A 26,087-nucleotide genomic window follows, 5' to 3' on the forward strand; every position below is an offset into this window, starting at 1 on the left:
TTCTTTGATTTTAACTCTCTAATATATTACAATGCATATTTTACTATCAACATACACATTGTACCTTCTTTTGGTACAAGTGCTACTCATATTTCAAACATGTTATCCTTAGAAAATAGAAAATAGACCACAAACATAATTTTATCTCTAAATCAAAACTATGATGCAACCTAGATTAAGAAGTCAAAAACCTTAAATAAATCAACGATAGTCAGAAATAATAAATTTAAAGTTAAAATCAACTAATAAAAAAATAAATTATATACTTAAACTATACTACCATACATACATATGTTATCTACACAAAATAACATAAAATAAAAAATAAAATTATAAAATATACACTTTTCTTCCTCTAAAATCATGTTTAAAAGTGTTTTAATCATAATCCCATCGATGAATCTAACATCTTTCGAGACCACTTTTCAGCGAAGTCATTTACGCTACTATTGAAGGAAAACTTTCTACCAGTAGACCCTATTTCCAACATTATAGTGTTTACAAACAGTTTTCCAGAGGAAGAAGATGGGTTCTCCCTCTGAAATTTGGATGATTTTAGTGTTAATTGCTTCAACGAATCTGGTAACTGCTACTGCGGATACCAACTCGAGAAACATCATAGAGTTGAAAGGGGGACCCGATGGAGTTGTATGGGTGGTTCAGCTTTCTGATCTCCACTTCAGCGTACACCACCCTGATCGGGCTCTCTCATTCAGACAGCTTGTGCCTTCAACTTTGGCCATGATCAATCCTGCTTTAGTGCTAATTACAGGAGATATCACAGGTATGTTTTGTTTATTTAAGTGTTTTTCTCTGTACATGAAAAGTGCAGATAGAGTATATTTTATGGTTGTGTTCGTATCTATATTCCTTATAATGTAATAAATTTTAAGGAATTAAGCATGAATTTATTAGCTTTCAATGTGGGCATTGAGTGCATATGGCTCTGAATAGGGAATAAAGTCAGGATTGGGATGTCTGCCTTAGTCCACGCCAAGTTAGTGGAAAGGTGTTTGTTTGATGACAATGAAACTGTAATTGGTTTGTTAGATATCAATGATACCACGATGAGATCCTTTCAAAGAAATTAGACAAAATGTGTTAGATAGTTATTCGGTTTCCATAAGGTTTCTAAAATTAGATTTGTCAATTCCCAAAATTTGAGAAGAAAACACTAGACAAGTTTTCATGTAAAATGGTATATAAAGTTATGTTCTATGATTTTGTAGGATTCAGCTGCATATTTTCGAGTCAATCTGGTTGACAATGGCAAGGAGTAGCGGGTTCCCAAAAACCCATTTTTCACATGCCTTGTACGAACCATATGGGACTTATTACATCTAAGTGATGCTGAAAGGGGTAAAGAACTGAAATTTCTCCATGTATCCATTCCTCTATAGCTCTGACCCAAGAGAACTCAGCCATAAAATTTCCACCGAACTTAAGCCTGCCTAGCTTGTTACCCATTTGCAAGACCTTTAGCGAGTGTTGTGCCTTGGGAACCATTGCACTGGAGAAACATTACTTGTAGAGAAAGTGATATTTTTTCACTATTTGCAAGTATCAATTCTTAAAATTCTATTCATCTCATAATATGTATGTGTTAAATGTTTTCCCCTCCCTTATTTTTTGCCCTCGGAGGATTACATTAGAAACTGATAGTGAACACAGGTCATGTTGGTTGGACTGTGGTTAACATCCACCCCATAGTCACTAGTAACATATGGTGACTAGAGGTAAAAGAGTCAAACATTGGACTAATTGTTTTTATCTTATCATATATCAATTGATACTACAATCATTACAATTTGTACAAGTCCGTTTTCTATATTTTGGCATAACTATAAAATGTAAACATTTTACGTTTCAGGTACACACACACATCACAAAACCACACTCAAAATTTGCAAGAGAAGAGTAAGCAGCTGTAATGTCCCTTTTTTGGATATTCCTGAGTTTTGCCCTTGAACAATAATTCCAACTAAAGATGAGAATTGCATTATATTTATAAATATAACTTTGTCAAAAATGATGAAAATTTATTATGATATTCAATTAATTATAATTTTATGAATAATTCTGAACATAGAATTTATCTTGATTTTCTGCAATAATTCTCCTTTAAATTGTCTTGCCAAAGATCAACAATACTCAGATCAATAAATCGTAGCACAATACTCAATTGATCAAATCATGAATTCCCCATAAATACTGTGCAAATCTGCTGAGTTAAAAGACCTTGTCCGTAACTCAACAGTGACGAAACCAAGGACCCTGGCCCTAGTTTGTCAAAGGTAGGAAAAGACCCTGTCCCTCTGATGCAGATCAGATCTCTGTCCTCTGCAAGCAAGTCCCCAAAAGTAACACTGCTCAGTTCCTGTAAAATCCCCATAGCACACCCTGCTGCTAGAGAGAGACCAAACAGCTAAACCGACTAATTAAACCAAAAATATAAAATAGAATCCATAATCATCATGATCTGAACACATAAAAGAAAATCATGAAAGAATACAGAGGTAACAAAAATTGAGAAATGTTTTATATTCAAACTTAAATTATTCTGTAGCTTTCAAAGACTGTAGCTTCTACACATTCCTAGAAAACCAGTCTTCACACCCTACGTATCTACTAACTCCAAAAGGCCAAAAACTCCCTTCAACAAGGAGAAAGCAAACCCAAAAATAGCCACTGTCCAAACTGACAGTTGCCATCTCAAAAGGGAGCACACAAGCAGCTAAGAATAGCAAATGACAAAAGGAAAGTGGGAGCCAATAATTACTCAATAGTTACACTGGCTTGAAAAGATTTGGCAGTTACATTATCTTCCCTATCTTTGACAAGTTTTGAACCTCCTGGCTCAGAAGGATCGAACTATGTTGCCATGCATATGAGAGTGCAAACTTTTTAGTAGGTTTGTGTTGTGACGTTTTCACACATCGCCCCATTGCAAATGGGGACCCCTGCTTTTTTGCTTTTTAGGGTTTGTTTTCTAGGTCTTTTTGGGTTTTGTCCGTTAGCCTTTGCATTTTGAGTGTCGCCAAGGGGATCACATGGATAGTAGGTCCTGCTTGGGTGATGTCCTGGTCCTGAAATTTGGCTAAGTCTGAAGGTCCTGATCCTGAAATTTGGCTAAGTCTGGAATGTCCTAATCCTGAAATTTTACTAAGTCTGGAAACTGAAAAACCTCCAAAAACTAGATTTTGCAATATAACTCCTGGAGGTCTGAAACCACTCTCAAACATCCTGAAAGTATATATGGAATATAACTTAAAGTATAAGAAGGAAATGTCACTTATACTTAAATGTTATATTCCATAAAAATTATCCTGATAGAGTTCAAATAGTCAAATTTCGCTCCTGTCCTTCACTGAGGATCTAGAGCGAATTTCGCTCCTGACCCTCTCAGGAGGTCCAAGGCGAATCGCTCTTGTCCCTCACCAAGGGTCCAGGGCGAAAAAGCTTATTGGAATCATTCCTGACCTTGTTTGGTCAAATTGGAACATCAAAGGCATGGTGGAGGACGAAATGAACGTGATAAAGCATCCAGATTTGATTAAAGACAATGAAATGATGGAGTTTTGCCTAGAAGGGTAATTTCGCTCCTGTCCCTCACTGAAGGACCAGAGCGATTTTCTTTATATACACATTTTTAGACCTTTCTTGGACTTGAACTCTTATTCATGGCATGTAACAAGATGAAATCTTCCCTAGCCAAGATATTTCATGATGAAAGATGAAGCATTTTGGCCTAGAAGACAAAATTCGTTCCTGTCCCTCATTGAAGGACTAGAGCTTGAATTTCAAATTTGCACTATTTTTGCAAGATCAAAATGATTTTATGATTTGAAGAGATCAAGGAAAACATGATTTGTGCGTTGAATATAATTTGAGTGGTCCACAAGCAAGGAAATATACCAAGATGACAAAAGGCGCTCCTGTCCCTTGTTGAAGGTCCAGAGCGATTTTCTAAAAGTGCAATTTTCTTGCAAGGACGAGGCAAGTTTTGTGATTGAAATGAATGGAAGAAGGCGTGTTTAACCCGTTGAAGATAATTTGGAAGGCCGACAAAGGATGGATAAGCTTAAATTTGCAAAATCGCTCCTGTCCCTCACCAAGGGACTAGGGCGAAAAACCTAATATCCACCCTTTCTCTTCAAGTTTGGACAAATCTAAGCCTTGACATAAGTTTGAAATGAGGTTTAAAATGCCTTGAGGTGGAATTGAGATGCAAAGATTACAAATTTTGATGACAATGGGGAAAAGCGCTCCTGTCCCTCACTGAAGGACCAGGGCGATTTTTACAAAATCAATAACTTCCCTCCAAGATTACGTTAAGGCAAGGTTGTACAAGGGTGGAAAGGGTCTTCTAAAGCATGGTGAACAAAGATTTGACTTCAAAGTTTGATAATCCTAGGCTAAAACACAAAAGTCGCCCCTGTCCCTCACTGGAGGACCAAGGCGAAAATCTTTAAAACACCTATTTTGCCTTGCAAAAGCAAAGTAAACGTGTATGGAATGGATGAAAGAGATCATTACTTACCCCACAATGAGAGTTGGCGATTAAAAGGTGAAGGATTAAGGCCAAAAGTGAAAAATCGCTCCTGTCCCTCACCCAGGGTCCAGGGCGAAAATATCCTAATACACTTTCCTCCTAGAAATCAAGTGAATTAAACTCAAGACTCCAATTGAAAATGCCACTTTAGATGCCTAGATGAAGTTTTGGCGATTAAAAATGAAGAATGCAAGGTTTAAATTGCAAGTTCGCTCCTGTCCCTCTCCAAGGGACCAAGGCGAGGTTATTGGCATTCTTTATTTTTACCTTATTTCAACGTTGATATCCTCTAAAATCGCATTAGATACCAAAATTGCCAACTTCAAAATATTTGGAAAAATTTAAATTAAATTGGCATTTAATAAAAGGCGCATTGGTATTTAATAAATTAATTTTGAGCCTTAGAAAATTGAATTTTTATTATAAAGGCATTTAAAATTAATTTTTGTGAAATTAAAATTAAAAATGGAGTGCTTGAGGTATTATTTTTATTTATTTTATCAAGTCGGCCTCTCCTTTTTGCAATTTTATTTATTTTCTTAGCCTTTTGTTGGCAAGTCGGCCTTGGAGGGAAGAGGGGTGAGTGCTCTATATATTGAAGGGGTTTGTTTCACAATTCAAATCATTCAATCATCCTTTCAAGATCGAATTTGGAGAGCTAATTGAAGGTGCGAAATCTAGCTGGAAAGGAGGGCGAAATTCATCTTGAAGGCTATTGGAGAGGCGTATTTCTTGCTAGTTTGGAGGATAATTTCCAGATTTTTTGAAGACATTTGAAGGCGAATTTCCAGATTTTTGAAGAGGCTAGTGGAAGGTGGAGTTTATTCTTTTCCAAGCTAGAGGAGGCACAATTTGTTCAAGAGAAGGCTATGATCTACACTTTGCCTAGCGAAATTCATCTATTTTTGCATCATTTCTTAGAGTTTAATACTCAAAGGAGGAGGTATGAAGAATCATTTTTGAAGTTCTTATTCAAGACTTATTGTGATCCCATTGCAATTTTGTAAAGTCTAAGTCTTGAAGATCCAAATTCCATTCATTATTAATTTGAAAATGTGTAATTCTTGATTTATCATGACTTTTTTCAAATTAATATCTTAAGTTTTACCTTTGAAAGGTCTTAAATTTCATGCTTTAAGGTTTGATGCTCAAAAGACTAACTTTAATATTTTGTGTAGGCATCAAATGGAGATCTCGGAGTTGGAAAATCAAGCCAGATCAAGGACGGTCTCCTCCAAGAAGATCAAGTAAGGATAAGGGCGACCTCCTCTAGTCTAGCATCGACAAGGACGACCTTCTTCGATCCAGCATCATCAGGATAAGGGCGACCTCTTCTAATCCAGCATTCCAAGGCGAGGTACATCATCATCCTGCACATCAGAGACAAAAGAAGTCAGAGCAAAGGGTTCGTTGAAGAAGCAGATAGTTCTAGATGAATTAATTAAAGCTAGCTTCTCAACAACATCAAATCGAATATCTACCAAGTTACAAGTGTCAGACGAGGTGGCATCCTAGTCATCACTCCTCCAGTCGGATTGATCCACCTCAACATGTCCAGATTCAATGTACCTAACTTATGGGAGGTGGCACAAACTTCGATGTACCTACCCCAGCTATCCATTGGTCGATTTTTCCAGAGAAGACATGTGTCCTAAAGATACAATTTTATCATTGGTCAAGCATTAAATGTTATGTAATGGTTGTAACAAACCCTAATTAGGGTTTTCATTATTGAATCTTGGCCATTGATCTCGAATTGATCTAAGCCATCGAATTGTATTGTGGGCACTATATAAGCCCCGACTCTTCATTTTGTAAAGGCAATAGAAAGAGTTAGAAGCAGTTAATAGAAGATAGATAGAGAGTAGTTAGAAGGTGATTAGCTAGTTGATAGAATAGCAATTAGAGTAGAGTAGAGAGAGAAGGCAAAGATTGTTGCCAAGATGTTGTTGTAAGAGACTTTTAAAACTTCATTGAAGAAATGGTGAAATTTATGGGTCGATTCGACAATTTGCATGGTCTCTACACTTCTCATATTTGATTTCATGTTATTAGATGAGTGGAAGAAATGTGCTTGATTGATGGTGAAATTCGTATATCCATACTACTAGCAGTTTGTTGATTGCAGACTTGCCTTGTGTAGTCAACTGGAATCATTCAGCTTAAGCTTAACTTCAATTGTCGCTTCTTCATTGATATGCATCAGCTTGATGGTGTCTATGCCTGTAGTGATGATTTGAACATCATAAAGCTTTCCTTCGAAGATCGCACTAACCTTGTGGAGATGGTCCTGGGATGTCAAAACAAGACTTAGTTAGAATTTCATCAAAGATCGTTCATTGCTCTTACATTCTTAGTGTTAGGATTAGATCCTTTCCTCGCCCTCGTCTTTTTTCTTTTTTTCAAATCTAAGGCAGTAAAATCCTGTGTTCCAGCAATATTCAAAGCAAATCAGAAGTTCAGTCATCAAGTGTAAGTCCCCTTGTGATTCCAGCAAATCACATCATACCACAGAGAGCTTATCCACACGTAGAGATCCTACAGCGAAGAACCTTGAAGTCATCCCGATTGATCCTTTTCGCGATATCTTCAGCATTCGGAGACTTTACTCAAGAGAGGATAAGGTACCCTCAGGTATTTTATTCTGTGTTTGATAGTGTACAAAATACACGTCAACAGTCTGTCATCAAGGTTTTCTCTAAGAATTTTCTGACACAATTTTGGGTCATTACCAAAATTTCCAATCCCTGACTTCTTGTGGAGAGGATTCCAGTGTTGATTCCCCATTCAGTTGGACCAATAAAACTATGCAAAGTCTCTAAAGTAGAATGCTCAAAAAAATAACTAATAGACTTGAAATCTTTTCCTTCATTTTCTAATCACACTTCATATCACTACTGTCATACTGAGTTAAATAGTCACTTTTCACCAAATTTCTGATCACATCCAAGGAAGATTTTTTATGATCATGCTCGTATTCCCACAATTCACTATTCCTTACAATCAACTGAAATTTCAGCATCTGCCTTATGAGGTTCACCAGTCATTGTGTTGGTTGAATTTTGTTACAGCTCTACCTCAATTTTTGATTGAACTTCAGTTTCCAAATAATTTCTCTCTTTTGCTCCAAATTTTTCGTTCAATTTCCTTTTTGGCTGATTTTCACTTTTTTTTTTCAAGCTCAAATCTAGTCTCTGTTAGAAGAGACAAAGCTACCACTTTAAATGCTCCTTCCTCTTGCCACAGTTTTAAGATATTTCTCCTTCCTTCATGCTAAACCTCATAAGTATTCTCTCTACCTCGATGGATAACATTCTGGTCATATTGCCATGGCCTATCCAACAACAAATAACATGTATCCATTGGCACTACATCATAGAGCACTTCATCCTCATATGGACCAATTTTGAAAGTAACAAGACAAGACTTGTCCACAAGAACACTATGCCTCTTCTTTAACCAAGAAATCTTGTAGGGGTTAGTTTTTGGAACACAAGCAAGTTGTAATTTGTCAACCATTTCTATACTCACCAAATTATCAGTAGGTCCACCATCTATGATCACCTTACATAACTTGTCCTTATATTTGCATTTTGTTCGAAAAATACTTTTCCTCTTCCAATCAACTTCTGGAGCTTCCTTTGCCCCTAGATATTAAGGTTCTTGTCAGCATAAGGTTCTACCCCAATTCATCCTTAACTTCTTGTGACCAAGGTTTTTCTTCTTCTTGGACTAACATCATCCTCTTAGAGTTTTGAGGGCAATCTATAGTCTTGTGGGCTTCATCACAAATAAAACACTTCAAGTGCTTCCGCTCCCCCGATGGCAGTTGTCCATGTCCTCTATCTCTAAAGCTTTCCCTTCCTCTAAAGTCAACCTTCACATTCTTGCCTTCCTCTAGCTCTTTAGAAACCTCTTTCCTTTTAGTTTGATAGCTTTCGCCCTTTTTACTCTCTTGTTCATTTTTTCCGTTTAGTTTCTCCTTAGCCTTCAAGGCATATTCATATGCTTCATCTACAATAGGAACTTTCACCAATGCAAGCTCTTCTTGAAGTTGAAATTTGAGTCCATTTACATACTGGGCTGCCGCTTGCCCTTCACTTTGTTGGATATTCGTTCAAATTGGAAGTCTCATAAACTGTTCAGTATAAGTTTGCACTGATCGATCCATTTGTTTTAAAATTTGAAATTCGTTAAACAATTTTTGTTGGTAATCTGAGGGCAAAAAACCTGCTTTCATATGTTTCAGCATCTTAGGCCAAAGATGAATTTTATCTTTCCTCTGTCTTCTTCTTGAACTCTACACATTTTCCCACCATAGGGCTGCAGGTAATTTCAACTTGGAGGCAGCAATTTTTACTCTTTTTGGATCATCTTCATCTATTTCTTCCATCTCTAAGTACTACAATTCTTGGCCCAATCTAAAAATGCATCAGGTTTGAGCTCACCTTTAAGATCCGAAATATCAACCTTTATCTTAGAACTTTGTTTTGTCAATGCCTCAATAAGCCTCTCCATAGGATCTGATATCCTAGTAGCATTCTCCAAATTCTCTTGTTCCTCTTCAGACTCTTCCTATTTAATCTTGCCTCAAGGGTCTCTAATCTTCAAAGCAATTCACAAGTGTTCCTTCGAGGGCCTGCATTCCTCCCTTCCCTTCTCCCCCAATTGATGCGGACTTCCCCATGGGCCATTGCAGATTGCTCTAATACCAAAAACTGATGCAGATCAGAGCTCTGTCCTCTACAAGTGATTCTCCAAAAGTAACACTGCCCAGCTTCTGTGTAAAATCCCTATAGCACACCCTGCTGCTAGAGAGAGAACAAACAAATAAACTGACTAATCTAACCAAAAATATAAAATAGAATCCATAATCATCGTCATCTAAATACAAAAGAAAACCATGAAAGAATACAGAGACAACAAAAAATGAGAAATCTTGTATATTCAAAAGCAAAAATTCTGTAGCTTCCAAAGTCTGTATCTTCTACGCATTCCCAGAAAACCAGTCCTCACACCCTATGTATCTATTAACTTCAAAAGGCCAAAAACTCCCCTCAAAAAGGAGAAAGCAAACCCAAAAATATCAATTGTTCAAATTGACAGTTGCGACCCAAAAAACGAGCACATGGACAGCTAAGAATAGAAAATAACAATAGGAAAGTGGGAGCCAAGAATTACTCAACCTTTACACTGCTTTGAAAAGATTTAGTAGTTAAATTACCCTCCAAACCCTAGCTCATCCTGTGAGCTTAGACCCCGTTCGGAGACAATACCAAGGACCCCGTCCCTAGCTTGTGAAAGGGTAGGAAAAGACCTTGTCCTTCTGAACCTTAGCCCACTCCGTGGGCCCAGATCCCATCTGGTTCACAAATACTAACTAGAATTCAAAATTGATATCTTGATGTATTTGCTAGATTATTGTTGATCGCTTGATCTCTCTTTATTGACATTTCTTGAAGGATTGATGAGTTGATGCTTAAATGTTGTTTGATTGATGCATGAATGTTTCATGTTTGAATGCTTGATATTTGAATTATTGAGGTTTGTATAATTGTTTGATTGATTGATTGTTGTTGAATGATTGAGGTTTGTATAATTGTTTGTTTGATTAATGGTTGTTGAATGATCGATGTTAGTATGATTAATTGATTGATTGATTTGATGATTGATGAGATGATTTTATAAATTGATTGTTGAATGGATTTCTGATCTTGTTTATAGCTGAAAGGATTGATATTTGATGACGAGTTCCTGAATTGATGATTCTCCCTTCGTTCATCATTCCTTCTTTGCTTGGAGGTTTGATTTGCCCTTTATACCCATTTCACAAGGTATGAGTCACCACCATTCACAAGAATTGAGTCACCACCCTTTATTGCTGCCTTTAAGAATAATAATCAATTTCCAAATTGATTTTTTTCATTCCCCATTGATGATTTAAGGATGTCCTTCTCAAATGATCTCCCTTTTGTATCTCATGTTTGAGGGAGTTACAACTCTTCATTTAATGCCTTTTGACCATTCATTAAACATAATTAAATTTAATTATATTTTTTTTGATGTTTTAATTTTTTACTATATCTCATTTCAAAAAGGGGACATTACAGCAGCTTATAACAGTCATCTACTCTATTAATCAGCAAGACACAAGATAGATAATACATTAACACTTGCATTACAAACCCTCCTCCGTCTCCTTCCTTCGTAACATGAAGTAAAAGAGAGAGTATCATTGAGGTGATATCGACCCTACCACAAAGCATTAGCTTCTCCGTGCTACTCCACTAGAGAAGTCCAGCCCATCACAAAGGATATAGCAGTATGTGGCCAACATGCATGATGGAATCCAATTCACTATGTGAGTATTGACAATTAGCATACCTATATGCTCATGCATCACATATCAAATATGCTTGTCCATCCTTAATATATCATGGAAGAGGACTTAATGCACCTATGCATGAAAATCAATGACATTCAATGTTTATAGCATAATATATCTCAATCATCTCTCAATGATGGCTTGACATTCTATAAGATGGATAAACAGTAATTAGAAGACAAAGACCACACTGACATTAGTTCAATAATATAATTTCATGGTAATGGCATATATTGAATAGTACGCCAAGAAGACTACTCCATAACCCATATGTTCCCAAAATTCACTCACTACTAGATGATTTAGGAAACAAGGTTCTTACTTATTGATAATTTCCAAGTCTAGAATTCTTCCCTAGAATCCAAAGAAAAATTACACACCCATATTCTTCATAGTATTTTCAGCAGACAAGACAGTGTTTAAAAAGTCATAACTTTTATGTTCTTGCCCAAATTTTAAAGTTCAATATGTTTCTGAAAGGGGAAAGAATCGATAACAAAACTCAGAAAATGTTTCGCAATATTTTTAGACACTGAGCAATTTTCTTTGCAACTCAGGTCACTAGACTCCCACTCAGAATCAGCAGTTGGAAAACATAATAGTCTGTAATGTCCTCAACCAAAAATTTAGAAAAATTTCAAATCTAAAAATAGATTCCCAAATTATTATGCCAAATTTCACTGAAAACATCAAAACTAGTTAGCTAGTCTTGCAGAAAGGAACACCCAACTGAATGAAATCTTATAGAACACAATGGAAATGTGTTTTCTGATATTCTATAGCAAATTATCAGGTCTGAAACCTGATTTACAACAGCAGCAAATGATATGTCTTTTATTTTTAAAATCTCCACCAAACCCACAAAGCTGTGATAAAACTACACCCGATTCACCCAAAACACCACAAACTGATTTTGTTTGAATTGCAAATGGGGATACCAACATATCAATTTGCTTACAACAACAATAACAACAGCATGCTGCTGTAGCATATCCACAAGACTCAACACAATTATGCTTGAAGATCACTAGAAACAACATATGAAGAGTGACTGAATCCTGAAAAGAAGCAACAAACAATCTTACTAATTTCCTTTACCCCAAATGCAATTTTTGGATGAGAATGACCTTTAAATCAAAGGGTTTTCATCCTTTGATCACCCAAAGCTCATGGGTTTTTGTCCACAAGCCTTCTACTTCAACGGGTTTTTGTCCCCTGAAGAATCTGTTTGCAAATTTGCAAATATGAGAGAAGAGATAATAATCAACATGCCTCCAAATGACCTAAACAACCATATTTATAACCATCCAAAATCCATTATCAATTGGGATGCATGACTATCGATTTTCCAATTGTTTAGCTACCCCCCATGACCTTTCACTTGCTTTCTAAAATTTCCCACCCAAAAGACACATTTTCCAACACCTTATTTTTCTTGTAATTTACTTTTCACTTATAGAACTGAAGGGACACATTTGCAAATGTCCCATTTGGCTTAATAAAAATGTTATTTGATATTTATTTGTCCCTTTGTTAATGAAATTGAATGGACAGTGATAAATAGTAAATAAATTATCCATTCTATGCTTTTCTGATTAACCCATAAAGACATAAAATGGGTTATTATTCGCCAAAATTTAAGTTTAATAAAAAGGGGACATGACAAATCCTCCCTCCAAATTTTCTTGTCCTCAAGCAATTACAAATAAATAGCTCCAAGGTCCAAATGCAAAAATGATTTGTCATAACCAATTGCATACCAAACCTTGATCTTGCTCCTATGTGATCTAGCAACCTTTACTGGTGGACATAATGCAAACCTGGAAATATTCTTGTGTGATAATGCCATGAGTGCAACAATAATATTCATGAAATCTGAGCCCTTGGATGGGAAACTCTTTGGTGCATTTGTTCCAACAATTAAATTGACTTGATAACTTACTGAATTTAATCTTGGCCATTCTCTTGCCTAGTAATCTGAGAACTCTCAATGTAGTGGATCTGCACTAAATGAATTTGATGCGATTATCCTTCAGGCACATCTTACCCATGCCATCATTTTATTTGTACAGAAGCTCCATTTCTTCACATTTAATATTCTTTCCTTCATAGCTCTCCGTCCCACCAAGTGTATACATGCACTAGCACTTGACAATTTGTACCATAAACACTAGAAACTTATTATTGTGCCAGAAATCTGATTTTGCAACATGGTGGATAGAATCATCTATAATAGCCAATACATTCTTTAGGAACAAGTATTTTGTTAATCTTTATACATCTTGCAAAAATACACATTAATTAACCAATCCTTCACCTCAACTTGAGAGATGGTCTCTTCATCTTCATTGGCTGATCTTTAACAGAAAATATTCTGTAGAGGGGCAGCAAATAGAATTATGTAACAGCAGCATTTGCACCACCATTTCCAAAAAGCTAAATATGCAATCATTAATTCATTTTGGTAGGAGACCGTGCACCTTCCATATCTTTTCACAAGCATAAACTGATCACCCAACAAAATCTCCAATATGATAGTGGGAATAACATGTTTTCCATATTAGAAAAATTACTGATATTCTTGAATACTCCCCTTTTAGTTCTTTCAACTTTCTTCTCTCACTTGCTGTGGAACACCTTCTCAAAATTTTAACTAACCAACAACTGGTTGTGAGAAATTTGAAATAAGAGATGTAAGAAATGAGCTGATTACCTTATCATATTTGAAAAGTTCCTTTTGTTTACCATCCATTTGTGCAAGAGCTCCTTTCTTTGTCACGTTGGTGATTGGTGCTATCACATATGAAAATCCCTTTCAAACCTTCTGGTGTTGCATCCTCCTGTATGCATTGAGTACTAGTGACATGGCCCAAGTATGGAAGCCTTCTAACATTTTTCTTTCCTCAATAAAAATATCAATGTGATTGTCTCCATTTGACCCTCACCTATGATCTTTTCTCCAACTGTAGGGCATAGCTCCAAGGGGTCATCTTCGACTTCAAACAAGGAATTCATCTTCTTTTGCAAAACTAGAAGCTGGGGAGACACCACCATGCTTCCATTGCACTATTCTGATGCAACTAAAAGTTGATAGTTTTGAGCTATGAGATGATTTGGTAAGTGTGATATTTAGCCCATCAAAAATTTCAGTCTTCATTTTTCTTATCTTCTTACTTGGATCCCATACCAACCTGGATGAATAACCAACCTGTATGTTCTGAGCATTATTGTCTTGGTTATCAAAATGGCTCATCCATTGCCTTGCCTTCATAATGGTAGAAGTTTGCAATGTCACATCTGCCTCGAGTCCTTCATCTTGATTATAGCTAGTTGTCCACATCAACATAATATAGTTAGTTACAAATTTTTGAATATCAAAAGGATTCCAAATTTTCATTCCAAATTTTCTTATTGCAACCAAGGCTACCCTCTACAAATGACTCTTCAAATATGGTCTTGGGGTCCCATGAGTGGTCAACGATCTGTGAACACTGATCTTTAGCAATGCAATCAGGATGTACAAAAAATTCCATTTGATTTCTCCTAAGCTTCATTTCAATTTAAATATTGTCAGTGGGAAACTCCATAGAGATAACAAAGCCTACTCTTGCTTCAACCCTCAAGATATTACTTGGATCCCATATGCAACAATAATCTGAAATTTGAGTTAAAGAATCCATATACCCTCTGATACAAGTTACATCCCTTACTTTATCACTCTTTTTAGCATGCTTTCCATCATGACACGAATTTTGTAGTGACAAGGAAGGAAACAAATCTGAAATATATTCATAGCTTGGGCTGCAAATTAAATGATTATCCTCTTTTGCCAAAAGAGAGTTTATTGAGATATCTTCAACAATATTTGTGACTCAAAACCCTCGGATTAGAGCAAACCAAAATATTTCTCTCAAATGCATACCTGTCCATCAAGCTATTCTGCAAATCAAACAATGGCTCACCATTTGGAAGACCAGAAGATAGTGTATGTATTGGTGCATCTTCTTTTGATTCGTGCTCTTCATTTTGATCAAGTGAATCCCTTCCATCTCCTTTATCCCATTCTTGTACAATGATATCCTTCTTTTCACCACTTACAATATCAATGGGTGTCCCTTTGACACCAATAGAATTAATTGGAACAATTTCCTCAATGTTTTTACCTTAACCTTTGAATTTTGAGTCTTCTTCCTTATCTTGAATTTGCAACAAAGCATCCATCACCCTTTCTCCCAATGTTCCTTGCTTGTAAAACAAAGCCTTTTTCTTCTGAGTTCATTTTTGGTTTCTTCCTTTTCACTTGACATAGGAGAGATCTTTTCTTTTTCCTTTCTGAGCATTTATTCTTCTTCTCTAGTCCTTATGAAACTTGTAAAATGATATTCCTTTGAAAGCTCTTGATTTACTTTGAAAATCTTCAAGAATTTTGATAATATACTCATCACGGGGCATAGTTCTCCCTTTATCCTTTACATAATCATAAAATTTTAGAGAAACCTTTACATCATTAGCTAGCCTTTTGTATTCTTCGTACCATTCATCAATTGCACTCACATTGTCCATTTGGTACATTTTCTTGAATAGGGACATCTAGAAACCCATGATTCACATCAATCATCTGATACCTAGCAGGCTGACAAGATCATGCTCTGATACCACTGTGATGTTCTCAACCAAAAATTTAGAACAATTTCAAATCTAAAAATAGATTCCCAAAGTATTTTGCCAAATTTCATTGAAAACATAAAAACTAGTCAGCTAGTCTTGCACAAAGGAACACCCAACTGAATGAAATCTTATAGAACACCATGGAAATATATTTTCTAATATTCAACAGCAAATTATCAGGTCTGAAATCTGATTTACAACAGCAGCAAATGGTATATGTTTTATTTCCAAATCTCCACCAAACCCACAAAACTGTGATAAAACCACACCACCCGATTCACCCAAAATACCACAAATCGATTCTGTTTGAATTACAAATGGAAATACCAACATATAAATCTGATTACAACAACAATAACAGTGGCATACTGCTGTAGTATATTCACAAGTTTCAACACAACTAGAAATCCACACAACTATGCTTGAAGATCATTGAAAGCAACATACAAAGAGCCACTGAATCCTAAAAAGAAGCAACAAACAATCTTACTAATTTCCTTTAGCCCAAATGCAATCTTTGGATGAGAATGCCCTTTTCAATCAGGGTTTTCATCCTTTGATTACCCAAAGCTATGAGTTTTTCGTTGACAAGCCTTCTCCTTTAATGGGGTTTTTTCCACTGAAGAATCTGTTTGCAAATCTGCAAATATGAGAGAAGAGATAATAATCAACATGCCTCCAAATGACCAAAACAACCATATTTATGACCATTCAAAATCCATTGTCCATTGGGATGCATGACTATTGATTTTCCAACTGTTGAGTTGCCCCCAAAAACCTTTCACTCACTTTCTTAAATTTCTCACCCAAAAGACACATTTTCCAACACCTTTTTCTTGTAATTTATTTTTCATTTATAGAACTGAAGGGGCACATTTCCAAATGTCCCATTTGTCCTATTAAAAATGTTATTTAATATTTATTTGCCCTTTTGTTAATAAAATTGAATGGAGAATGATAAATATTAAATAAATTATCCTTTCTATGCTTTTCTGATTAACCCATAGAGACATAAAATGGTTTATTATTTGCCAAATTCCAAATTTAAATGAAAAGGGATATGACAGTCTTAATTTGTAAATACTTTCATAAAGATATTTCAATTATGTTCCAAGTTGGAACTAAGGCTAGTTAAGTGGAATGAACCTGTAGTATAGCTCTCTCATTATTTTTGTAACTGCAAAAGATGTTTTATAACTCCCTCACTATACGTGACTCATGTTACAAGGAACTCCTAGGATATTGTCATGACAAAAAAATTGTCTTTTCCCTTCAACTACCTTTTGAATTCATATTTTCCTAGTACAAACTAACACTAAAACAAGTCAAGGTCATAACATGAAGGACCCAGCACGCCCATGCATCTTATGATTGAGGCATCATATTCTTTCAATTGCAAATGAATTACTGTTTATTAAATGGTATTCTGATTTTTAAGTAAGTTCCTAAACATTTAATGACAGCTATGTTTGACAATCTAAATAAAAAGAATTTATATGCTGAATTGGAGAATTCATATTTTGATCAAAAATTTGTTTACTTCACTAAGTAATATTACATATATACAGGGGAATGGCTAAGAAACCAACAAAAAAGTGCAACAAAGGTATTTCCATAAAATGACAAAGAACTATCCTAAATTCATAAGGGATTTACTAAGGTCACAGCACTCACGATAATTTTAATGAAAATCAATGGGAATTTTGTTTGGACAATGGCAGCTGACAAAAGTTTCAAGGTCTTAAGATGTATGTTAGTAGGATTTGAACATCTCAAGTAACAGTTATTGAAACTTAAGAACAGCTAAATCTTATAAGGGACATTGATAAGGCGCGGGAATATCCATCTTTTTTTTTTTGATCGGTGACATGGATTTTTAGCCTGGTCCAATCGCCAGGTGAGGCCACAAACCTGGAGGCCTCATCCCTGAGTACATTATGGTGAGGTATTGACTCCTTATCTCTCCAATCATCTCTCCTTATCGCTCCATTCTCACCTTCTGACGGGGCAACATGGACCTCAAACCTAGCGAGGCATCTGGATTCTCAAGAACTGCGGAGTACACTAGACCAACACATGGCGAGGAAGACCAACATGGACCACCGAAGGAGATCACTGGCCAGCATCATCAGCAACCGCAATAGACAGGGCATGAACACCCTTCCACCAGACGGTCAACGAGCACACCAGCACGGACAAACCGTGGTACAACACCACTTGAAACAGCATCCGCATGATCAACTGCCACGAGAAGAACCTGCACAACGCAAGAGTTTCGAACGCGGGACTTCCCAATCAACAGGCTCGTGATAAACCATCACGCTGCGGGGTTAGCCCTGCGGGAATATCTATCTGGCTTATATTCGTTGAGCCTCAATTTTTGTTTCTAAAACCAACACAAATTCAAACAACACTTCAGCAACTAACAGAGAGTTGATGAGATGGAACAGGGCTGCCTAACAAACACTGAATTTTCTGTCCTTAAATGTGAATCAAGAGACTTTAAAAATAGGAGATATCTGATAGGAAGGTCAATGAATGTACCTGAAATAATATATTAAATAATACTAGCAGGATATTTTATCCATTCTCTAATTATATTTTTGTTTCTTTTGTAATTATTTTCCCTTAGCCTAAAGTTACACTTTTACCATAGCTCATTATTGATGCAATTGCCTTCTTGGGTTTGATATATGCAGAGGCATTTTCTGGCCGGAGTAGAGAGTTTTGAGAGCAAATCATGCAAAACAGGGATAATATGTGCATAAGATATAACAGACGAAGCTGAAGATTTGTGTTATAACCATAATGAGCACTTGGTTTATCCTCAAACCAAATTCTCTTTGAAAATCTGCTTTTCTGCTGCCCATAAGAATCTACAGTTGGTTTACCTTTGATTTCCTCCTGTAAACCAAGCAGTGCATAATAAATTGTTTACAAACGTTTTATTGCAGGTAAATTTTAATGGTAGTGTGTTTATAGGAACAAACAGTAATGAGTTCAAGCTACTTGCAGATTCATGACTTCCACAATTTATCTGCAGGCTAAGAAATGTGTAAATTTAAGAAACTTGATTTTTGGTTTACTATATTCTCCCTTCCCATAATTCTAATGCTTTGGTTAAATTTTGATGATAACATTCATGAAAACTAAGGCACTAATAAGAAATAAATTCCAAGTTTAATTTCTTCAAGAGATCATAGTGAAAATTAATTGACTGTTAATAAGAAAGCAGAATTCTATATTTAATTTCCACTTAAGAAAATATGAGATTTTCGGAAATAGTGAAACTGTAAGTCAGCTAAAAGACCACCATACTCGAGTTGGTGGATTCATTTCCTTATAGTTGAATGAGGCCACTACTAGTGGATAGTGGCAATGAAAGATCAAGAAATAAACATACTGTTGACGGGTGTTTTGTGATACTCTCCAACACAGAATAAAATACACTAAGTATTCTATCCTCTCTTGATTAAGGAAACCTCAAATGCTAAAGATATGATCAAATAAGGTCACCCCAAGGTTCCTATTGTCAAGTCTTGATTTGCAATGGATAGTCTCAGTGAATGATGTGATATTGGTGGTATCACAAAAGGACTTACACTTCTACAAAGTTCAATCCAAATGAACATCCACAATTGAACTATTGCCACAGTAAGGTTCAGATTAACCATGCAAAGTAATTTGCAATCAACAAATTATAAATAGTATGAACCAAGGAATTTATCAAATATCTTCATATTTCACCATTAAAATCAATGAACTTTAATTAAATATTGAGAAGTAAAAACCATGCAAAATGTTGAAACTTCATACAAAGATCCACCATATCTTCAATGAAAATTATGCATTGATTTTGCCAGTCTTGACAACAATTTCTAATCTCCCCCCTTTACAAATGGAGAGGCGAAGCCTTTTATAGACTTCCAATTACAAATCAAGTGCCCAGATTGATCCTAATCGACAACCAAGATTAAACAATAAAACCGTAAGGTGGGAGTAGGTATACCTACCACCACTTACAACATTTTTGACCAATGAGAAAATTATACAATATTTGAATACATTTCCTTTTAGGGAAAGGACCAATGACAAAAAATGATTTGTAATATTTCATTTAATGCCTTTTACACGCCTATTTCCCTCTTTGTATAAGTCAGGTTTGATGAATATGGACATGTTGACCTTGAATTATTTGATTGGTGGAAATGAGTAGGCATCACCTCAACTTGCACGTTTTGCAAAGTTTCTCCTTTCCACTTTGCAATTCTTCAAAAAGTTTTCCTTGATCATCATTCCACATCTTTATTTTTCATTTAGAGTCTTTTTCTTAGATATCCTTAACCTTGACCTCCTTGTTCATAGTTGTATACTTCTTATCGTGATGCCCCTCTTTGTCATCTTCTTGAATATCCTGATCTTATCTTCCCTCTGTTAATTTTAGTGATCAGATTAGATAGATAGAAAATTTACACAAAATGCACAGAGTATACCTTGGGAAAACCTTCCTCTTGAAGGTGAAAAACCCAGCAATGAAGTATATTTTATTATTTCAAGTATGACAAGTAATTCTACAATGATTCACTTCACTCTTTGAAGCAATTCAATCACCCTTGACTGCTGTAAGCAATCCGATCTGCTGTAGAAGTGAGGACTGCTTAATGATGATCAATCCTTATTCGATCTGACTTCTAGATGTATGTTTCGCCTAGAAGATGAGAGCACACCACTAATGAATGAAGTCTGTCGGCTTGTGGAAGAACACGAACTTCTGATTATCGCACTGCTGAAGGATAATATATGTTCGATCTGCTTGAGATTATGATTCGATTGCTGAAGGTGATGGAGAGAATAGACTTTTATATCAATCACGTCTTGATCAACCAACACGACTTGATCAAGAGTCGGCTTCTTATTAATCAACATGACCTTTAGTGACGGATTGATTACATTTATATTTAACACGTCTTTATTAGAACCGATTCAATCCCAAAAGGTACTTCTTAATTAACACGTCTTAATCATCATTTGTTAACAAGATTGGTTCAATATGAAGTCGGCATATTAATGAATATAAGCAAATCGGTATAACTAAATTGTCTAAGGCCAATTAGACAATTTAGTTGTCTATGTCTATGTCGGTCTTGAAGGATACCGACCAACGCTATCACATTAACACTCCCTCTTAGCTAGGGAGGAATCCTTCTCAACATCTGAGTCACATAGTGACATCCACCATGGCTACTCCTAGAGGGTGGGTCCATCATGGCTACTCCCATGTATGGAAATACAAATGGACACAAGTGCTCATCACGGAGACACTCAACGTGATGATGTTCACCATGGCTACTCCCAGAGGGTGAATAAACACAAGTGCCAAGTCATGGAGTCTCACACATGGCATCCACCATACTTACTCGTAGAGGGTGGATCCACCATGCCTACTCGCAGAGGGTGGGACAAGGGCTTACACCTCAAACTTCTCTCTCACAGAGAAGAATGCATTAACAAAGGCTTATACCTCAAACTTCTCTCTCACAGAGAAGAATGCATTATAATACATATCAAGTAATCACTGATGCTGAGACTCCCTCTCAGCAAGGGCTTCATTCTCCACAACTCCAAGCTTGTCTCGAAAATGCACAAACTTCACTTTGGCAAGAGGCTTGGTGAGAATGTCAGCCGTCTGCTCCTCGGTACAAATGTATCTCAATCGAACATCATTCCTCTGTACCATGTCTTTGATATAGTGGTACTGAATCTCAACATGCTTTGTTCTGTCATGGAACATTGGATTGACTGAAAGCTTCACACAACTTTGGTTATCACAATGAATGGTAGTAGGCTCCAATGATTGTCCAAACAATCCTGCAAGGAGCTTTTGAAGTCACACTGCTTCGCGAGTTGCCACACATGCTGCAATGTATTCTACCTCTGCTGTGCTTAGTGCCTCTGAAGACTGCTTCCTGCTACACCAAGAAATCATAGCAGATCCCAAACTGAAACAACAACCAGAGGTGCTCTTCCGATCAGTAACACTCCCTACCCAATCAGAGTCATAATAGCCTTCTAAATTCAGGTCCACACTGGAAGAGTATTTCAAGTCATATCCAATTGTGCCACGCAAGTATCTCAAGATATGCTTGGCTGCAACTAGATGTATCTGTCTTGGTTCACACATGAACTGACTCAATGGACTCAGTGCATAACAAATATCTGGTCTAGTGTTGACAAGATACATCAAGGATCCAATCAACTGTCTGTACATAGTAGGATCCACAAGATCTGAACTAGCTGCAGCTTCCCTCAATTTCTTCAAGTTAGTTTCCATCGGTGTGGACATAGATTTGCAATCTATCATTCCAAATCTCTTCAAGATATCAATGGTGTATTTTCCTTGACTTAGGATAATCTCATTGGGCCTCTGCCAAACTTCCAAACCTAGAAAGAAGTGCATGAGTCCTAAGTCCTTCATCTCGAATTTTGAAGTCAACTCCTTGCATCCATGAATGAGATGATCTTCTCCAGTAACGAATAGGTCATCAACATAAAGTACCAAGATCAACATATCACCATTGAATACCTTGAAGTAAAGGTTCGGATCAGCATCATTCTTACAAAAACCCAAACCCACTAAGTATCTGTCAATTCTTTCATACCAAGCGCGAGGCGCTTGTTTAAGAACATATAGGGCTTTCTTCAATTTGCACACATGAGACTCTTTCCCATGAATCACAAACCCCTCAGGTTGCTCGATGTAGACCTCTTCCTTAATCACACCATTGAGAAAAGCTGTCTTCACATCCATCTGATGTAACTTCCATCCCTTAGTTTGCTGCAATGGCAATGATGGTCCTGATGGAAGTATAGCGAGCAACAGGAGAAAATGTTTCTTCATAATCTATTCCCTCTTTATGAGAGAAACCACAAGCCACAAATCTAGCCTTGTACTTTTCAATGCTTCCATCAACTGCATGCTTAATCTTGTACAACCACTTGGAAGATACAACGGACTTCCCTTCAGGTCTAGGAACAATATACCACACATCATTCTTGTTAATGGATTGATACTCTTCATCCTTTGCATCTTTCCAAACATGTTGTATTGAGGCTTCCTCAACACTGGAAGGTTCAACCTCAATAAGATTACACATCAATGCAACATAGCTAGAGAATCTCTGTGGTCTTTTACTTTCTCTGAATGTGCCTCTAGGAGCTGCAAACTGTTCTGCCTCCTGTATAGTGTTTCTTGCCCAAAGAGGTCTCTTTCGAGTCACAACAATATCTCTAGGCCCATCAGTAGGATCCAAAGGTTCAATTGGATCATCGTTCACTTCAGGTTTTGTAGACTCCCTCTAAATCTCAGGAGCATGATCAACATCCATGCTTGAGGAGTCTCATGATTTTCATCATCTATTTCCATGCATGAACCCTTTGATTTTTTGAATGCAACATCTTCCTCAAATGTGACATCCCCGCTTACTTCTATTTGCTTTTGACTAGGAATGTAAATACAGTAGGCTTTGGAGGTTTCACTGTAGCCCACAAATATCCCTCTCTTGCTAGAAGGTTCCAACTTGGTCCTCTTGTCCTTGGGAATATGAACATACATAGGACAACCAAAGATTCTTAGGTGACTGATATCGGGCTTAATCCCTGAAAAGGCTTCTTCAAGAGTCATAGCTTGCAATATCTGGTGAGGACATCTGTTCTGAACATACATTGCTATTCAGAGGCTTCTGCCCATAGAAAAGTTTGAAGGTCGTGATCATGAATCATAGCTTTTGCAGCTTCAACAATGGATTCGTTCTTTGTTTCTGCAACCCCATTTTGTTGAGGGTTGTAAGGGACACATAACGCCCTCTTGATCCCTGCCTCAATACAGAAATCATGAAAGCTACCCGAGGTGTACTCACCTCCATTATCAGACCTTAAAACTTTAATTCTCTTTCCAGATAAATTTCTACTTGAGCTTTAAACTCTTTAAACCTACCTAGGACTTCATCAGACTCTTTAGACCTTAATAAATAAATCCAAATCTTCCTAGAGTAGTCATCTATGAAAGTTACATAATACAAAAATCCACTTAGGGATGGAATTGACATTGGACCACATAAATCTGAATGTACAAGATCTAGAATTTCTTTAGACCTACTTTCACTGCTATGAAAATGACTCTTAATATTTTTACCCATAGCACAACTTTTACAAGCACCATCATGTACATGATTCAGTTTAGGAATACCTTTTACCATCTTCTCTAGTGATGGAAGAGCCCTAAAATGAAGATGCCCAAGTCTTCTATACCAAAGTTCGTTGGAACTGGAAGAATCATGAAGAAGAGCTTGGACTGGAAGAGTGGAGAGCTTATACAAACTCTCACGTTGATTTCTGATCACACGAGCAATCTTGATGTTGGAATTCTTTGGCCATGCTAGAACTCTTCCTTCAGAAAATGCAATTTGATAGCCCTTATCCTCGAAGGCTGAAATAGACACAAGGTTTCTCTTGATCCTCGACACGAACAAAACATCACTTAGGTGTAGTGAAACTCCAGATTCTAGGTTTAGAGATGGAGCACCAAATCCTCTTACTGAATAGTGTGCATCATCTCCAATGATCACTCAAAGATTATACTCCTCCTCCACCAAATCTGAAAGTTGCTCTGATAGCCAATGATGTCTCTAGAGGCTCCACTATCGATCAACCAGGTATCACTGTCTATAGGAACATTGCTCAATAATGCTGATATGAAAAGAAAACCATTTGAGTTATCTTCTGCCTCCTTTTGAGATGAAACTTCATTGATGTTTGCCCCTTGATGCTTAGTTCTTGTCAAACAATCCCTTGCATAGTGACCAAACTCGTCACATCTAAAACACTGGATGTGAGAGAGATCTTTCTTCTTCTTCTTTGATTTAGGTGCGAAATTTGATCTTTTTGATCTCTATTCCTTTTGAAGTTGCCCTTCTTCCAATTCTTTCCTTTCTTGGTGGATTGAGTGGCAAGAACATGAGTATCTTCATTTTGAGAACTTTTGATAATTCCCCTAGCCGCCAATCTTGATTCTTCTTGAATGCAATTTGCATGGAGTCGATCAAACTTAGGTAATTTGGATCTTCCACTTATGCTTTGGATAAATTGCTCCCATGAATGAGGAAGGCCATTCAAACCTAGCATGACAAGGTCTTTATCGATCACTTGATGTCCAATTTTCGTTTAGTTGATCTCTCAATTTTGAAATTTTCCTGAAGAATGACATAACTGATTCTCCTTTTGCCATCTTTACTTGTTGGAGTTGTTGCCTCAAGGCAAGAGCCTTTACTTGTGTTGTTAATCTCATATAAACCTTCCAAGGTCTTGAACATATCTCTTGCAGTTGTCATCTTGGAGATGAGAGGCACCAAGTGATCCCTCACGAAGTCGATTAATATCTTCTTTGCTTTGATGGCATTTCTCTTAAATTGAAGCTTCTCCTCATGATCTTTAGGTTCGGATAAATCCTTTTCCTCCACAATTGAAGAAGATCATTTTCTTCAAGTGCAATGAGCACTCTAAACTTCCATGAGGTGAAGTTAGATGCGCCTTCAAGCCTATCCTCGACTTTAAGACTGTTCACCATTTTCGAGGCTTAGTAGATACTTCTTGAAGGAGAGAGAGAGGAGAGAATGCTTATAAGTTGTAGAGAATCTGATCACGATCTTTCTTTCACAGTGGCTCTGATACCATGTTAATTTAGTGATCAGATTACATAGATGGAAAATTCACACAAAATGCACAGAGTACTGTTGTGACCTTTTTCACACATCGCCCCATTGCAAATGGAGACCCTCTCTTTTCTTGCTTTCTAGAGTTTCTGCTAGCGCCCATGATCTTTCGCTTCAAATTCACCAAGCCTTACTCAGTTTCGAACAGTTCAAGCCCGGACTCTGGAAAATTAATTGTTGCAAATCATATGATTCTAGAGTACAAACTCCCTCAAAGTGCGTAGGGACGCCAAAGAACAAAGATCGCAATCGATTTGGATCAATTTGGGCAACTTTCTATTTTTAGAAAGTTTGCTTTTTTGCTTTTTCCTATTTTTTAGGAAGTTTCGTTTTTGGCATTTCTGGCCCAATCCCCGGTATGTCTATTTTTAGAAAGTTTTCCCTATTTTTTAGGGATGTTTGCTTTTTGCTTTTTCGGAATGCAAACCTAGGGTTTGCACTTGCACCATCGACCAGCTCCGACCAGATCTCGAAAATTCCAAGTTTTGATCTAAAAAAGCTAAATCCCTAGATTTTAGGCTTTTTGCTTTTTCCGGGATGCAAACCTAGGGTTTACACTTGCACCACTGACTAGCTTCAACCGGAACTCGAAAATTCCAAGTTTTGACCTAAAAAAGCTAAATCCCTAGATTTTAGGCTTTTTGCTTTTTCGGGATGCAAACCTAGGGTTTACACTTGTACCACTGACCTACTTCGACCGCGATCCAAAATTTTC

The 26,087-nt window shown here is 36.7% G+C and overlaps 1 protein-coding gene across 2 annotated transcripts in view; it reads left to right on the forward strand.

Annotated features, from left to right (window-relative positions):
• Nucleotides 1-407: 407 nt before the first annotated feature.
• Nucleotides 408-26,087, forward strand: part of LOC131073419 (putative metallophosphoesterase At3g03305) — a 63,255-nt gene continuing 37,575 nt past the window's right edge. The window contains exon 1 of one of the 2 annotated variants that reach the window (XM_058009863.2): nucleotides 408-784. In XM_058009863.2, the coding sequence (XP_057865846.2) occupies nucleotides 526-784 (259 nt within the window). In that variant the 5' untranslated portion in view covers nucleotides 408-525. Of the gene's footprint in view, nucleotides 785-13,927; nucleotides 14,054-26,087 lie in introns of those variants that run through there. The other variant, XM_058009865.2, reaches the window with a different exon arrangement.

The sequence above is a fragment of the Cryptomeria japonica genome, chromosome 9 (genome assembly GCF_030272615.1).
Source record: "Cryptomeria japonica chromosome 9, Sugi_1.0, whole genome shotgun sequence".
NCBI classification, from domain to species: Eukaryota; Viridiplantae; Streptophyta; class Pinopsida; order Cupressales; family Cupressaceae; genus Cryptomeria; species Cryptomeria japonica.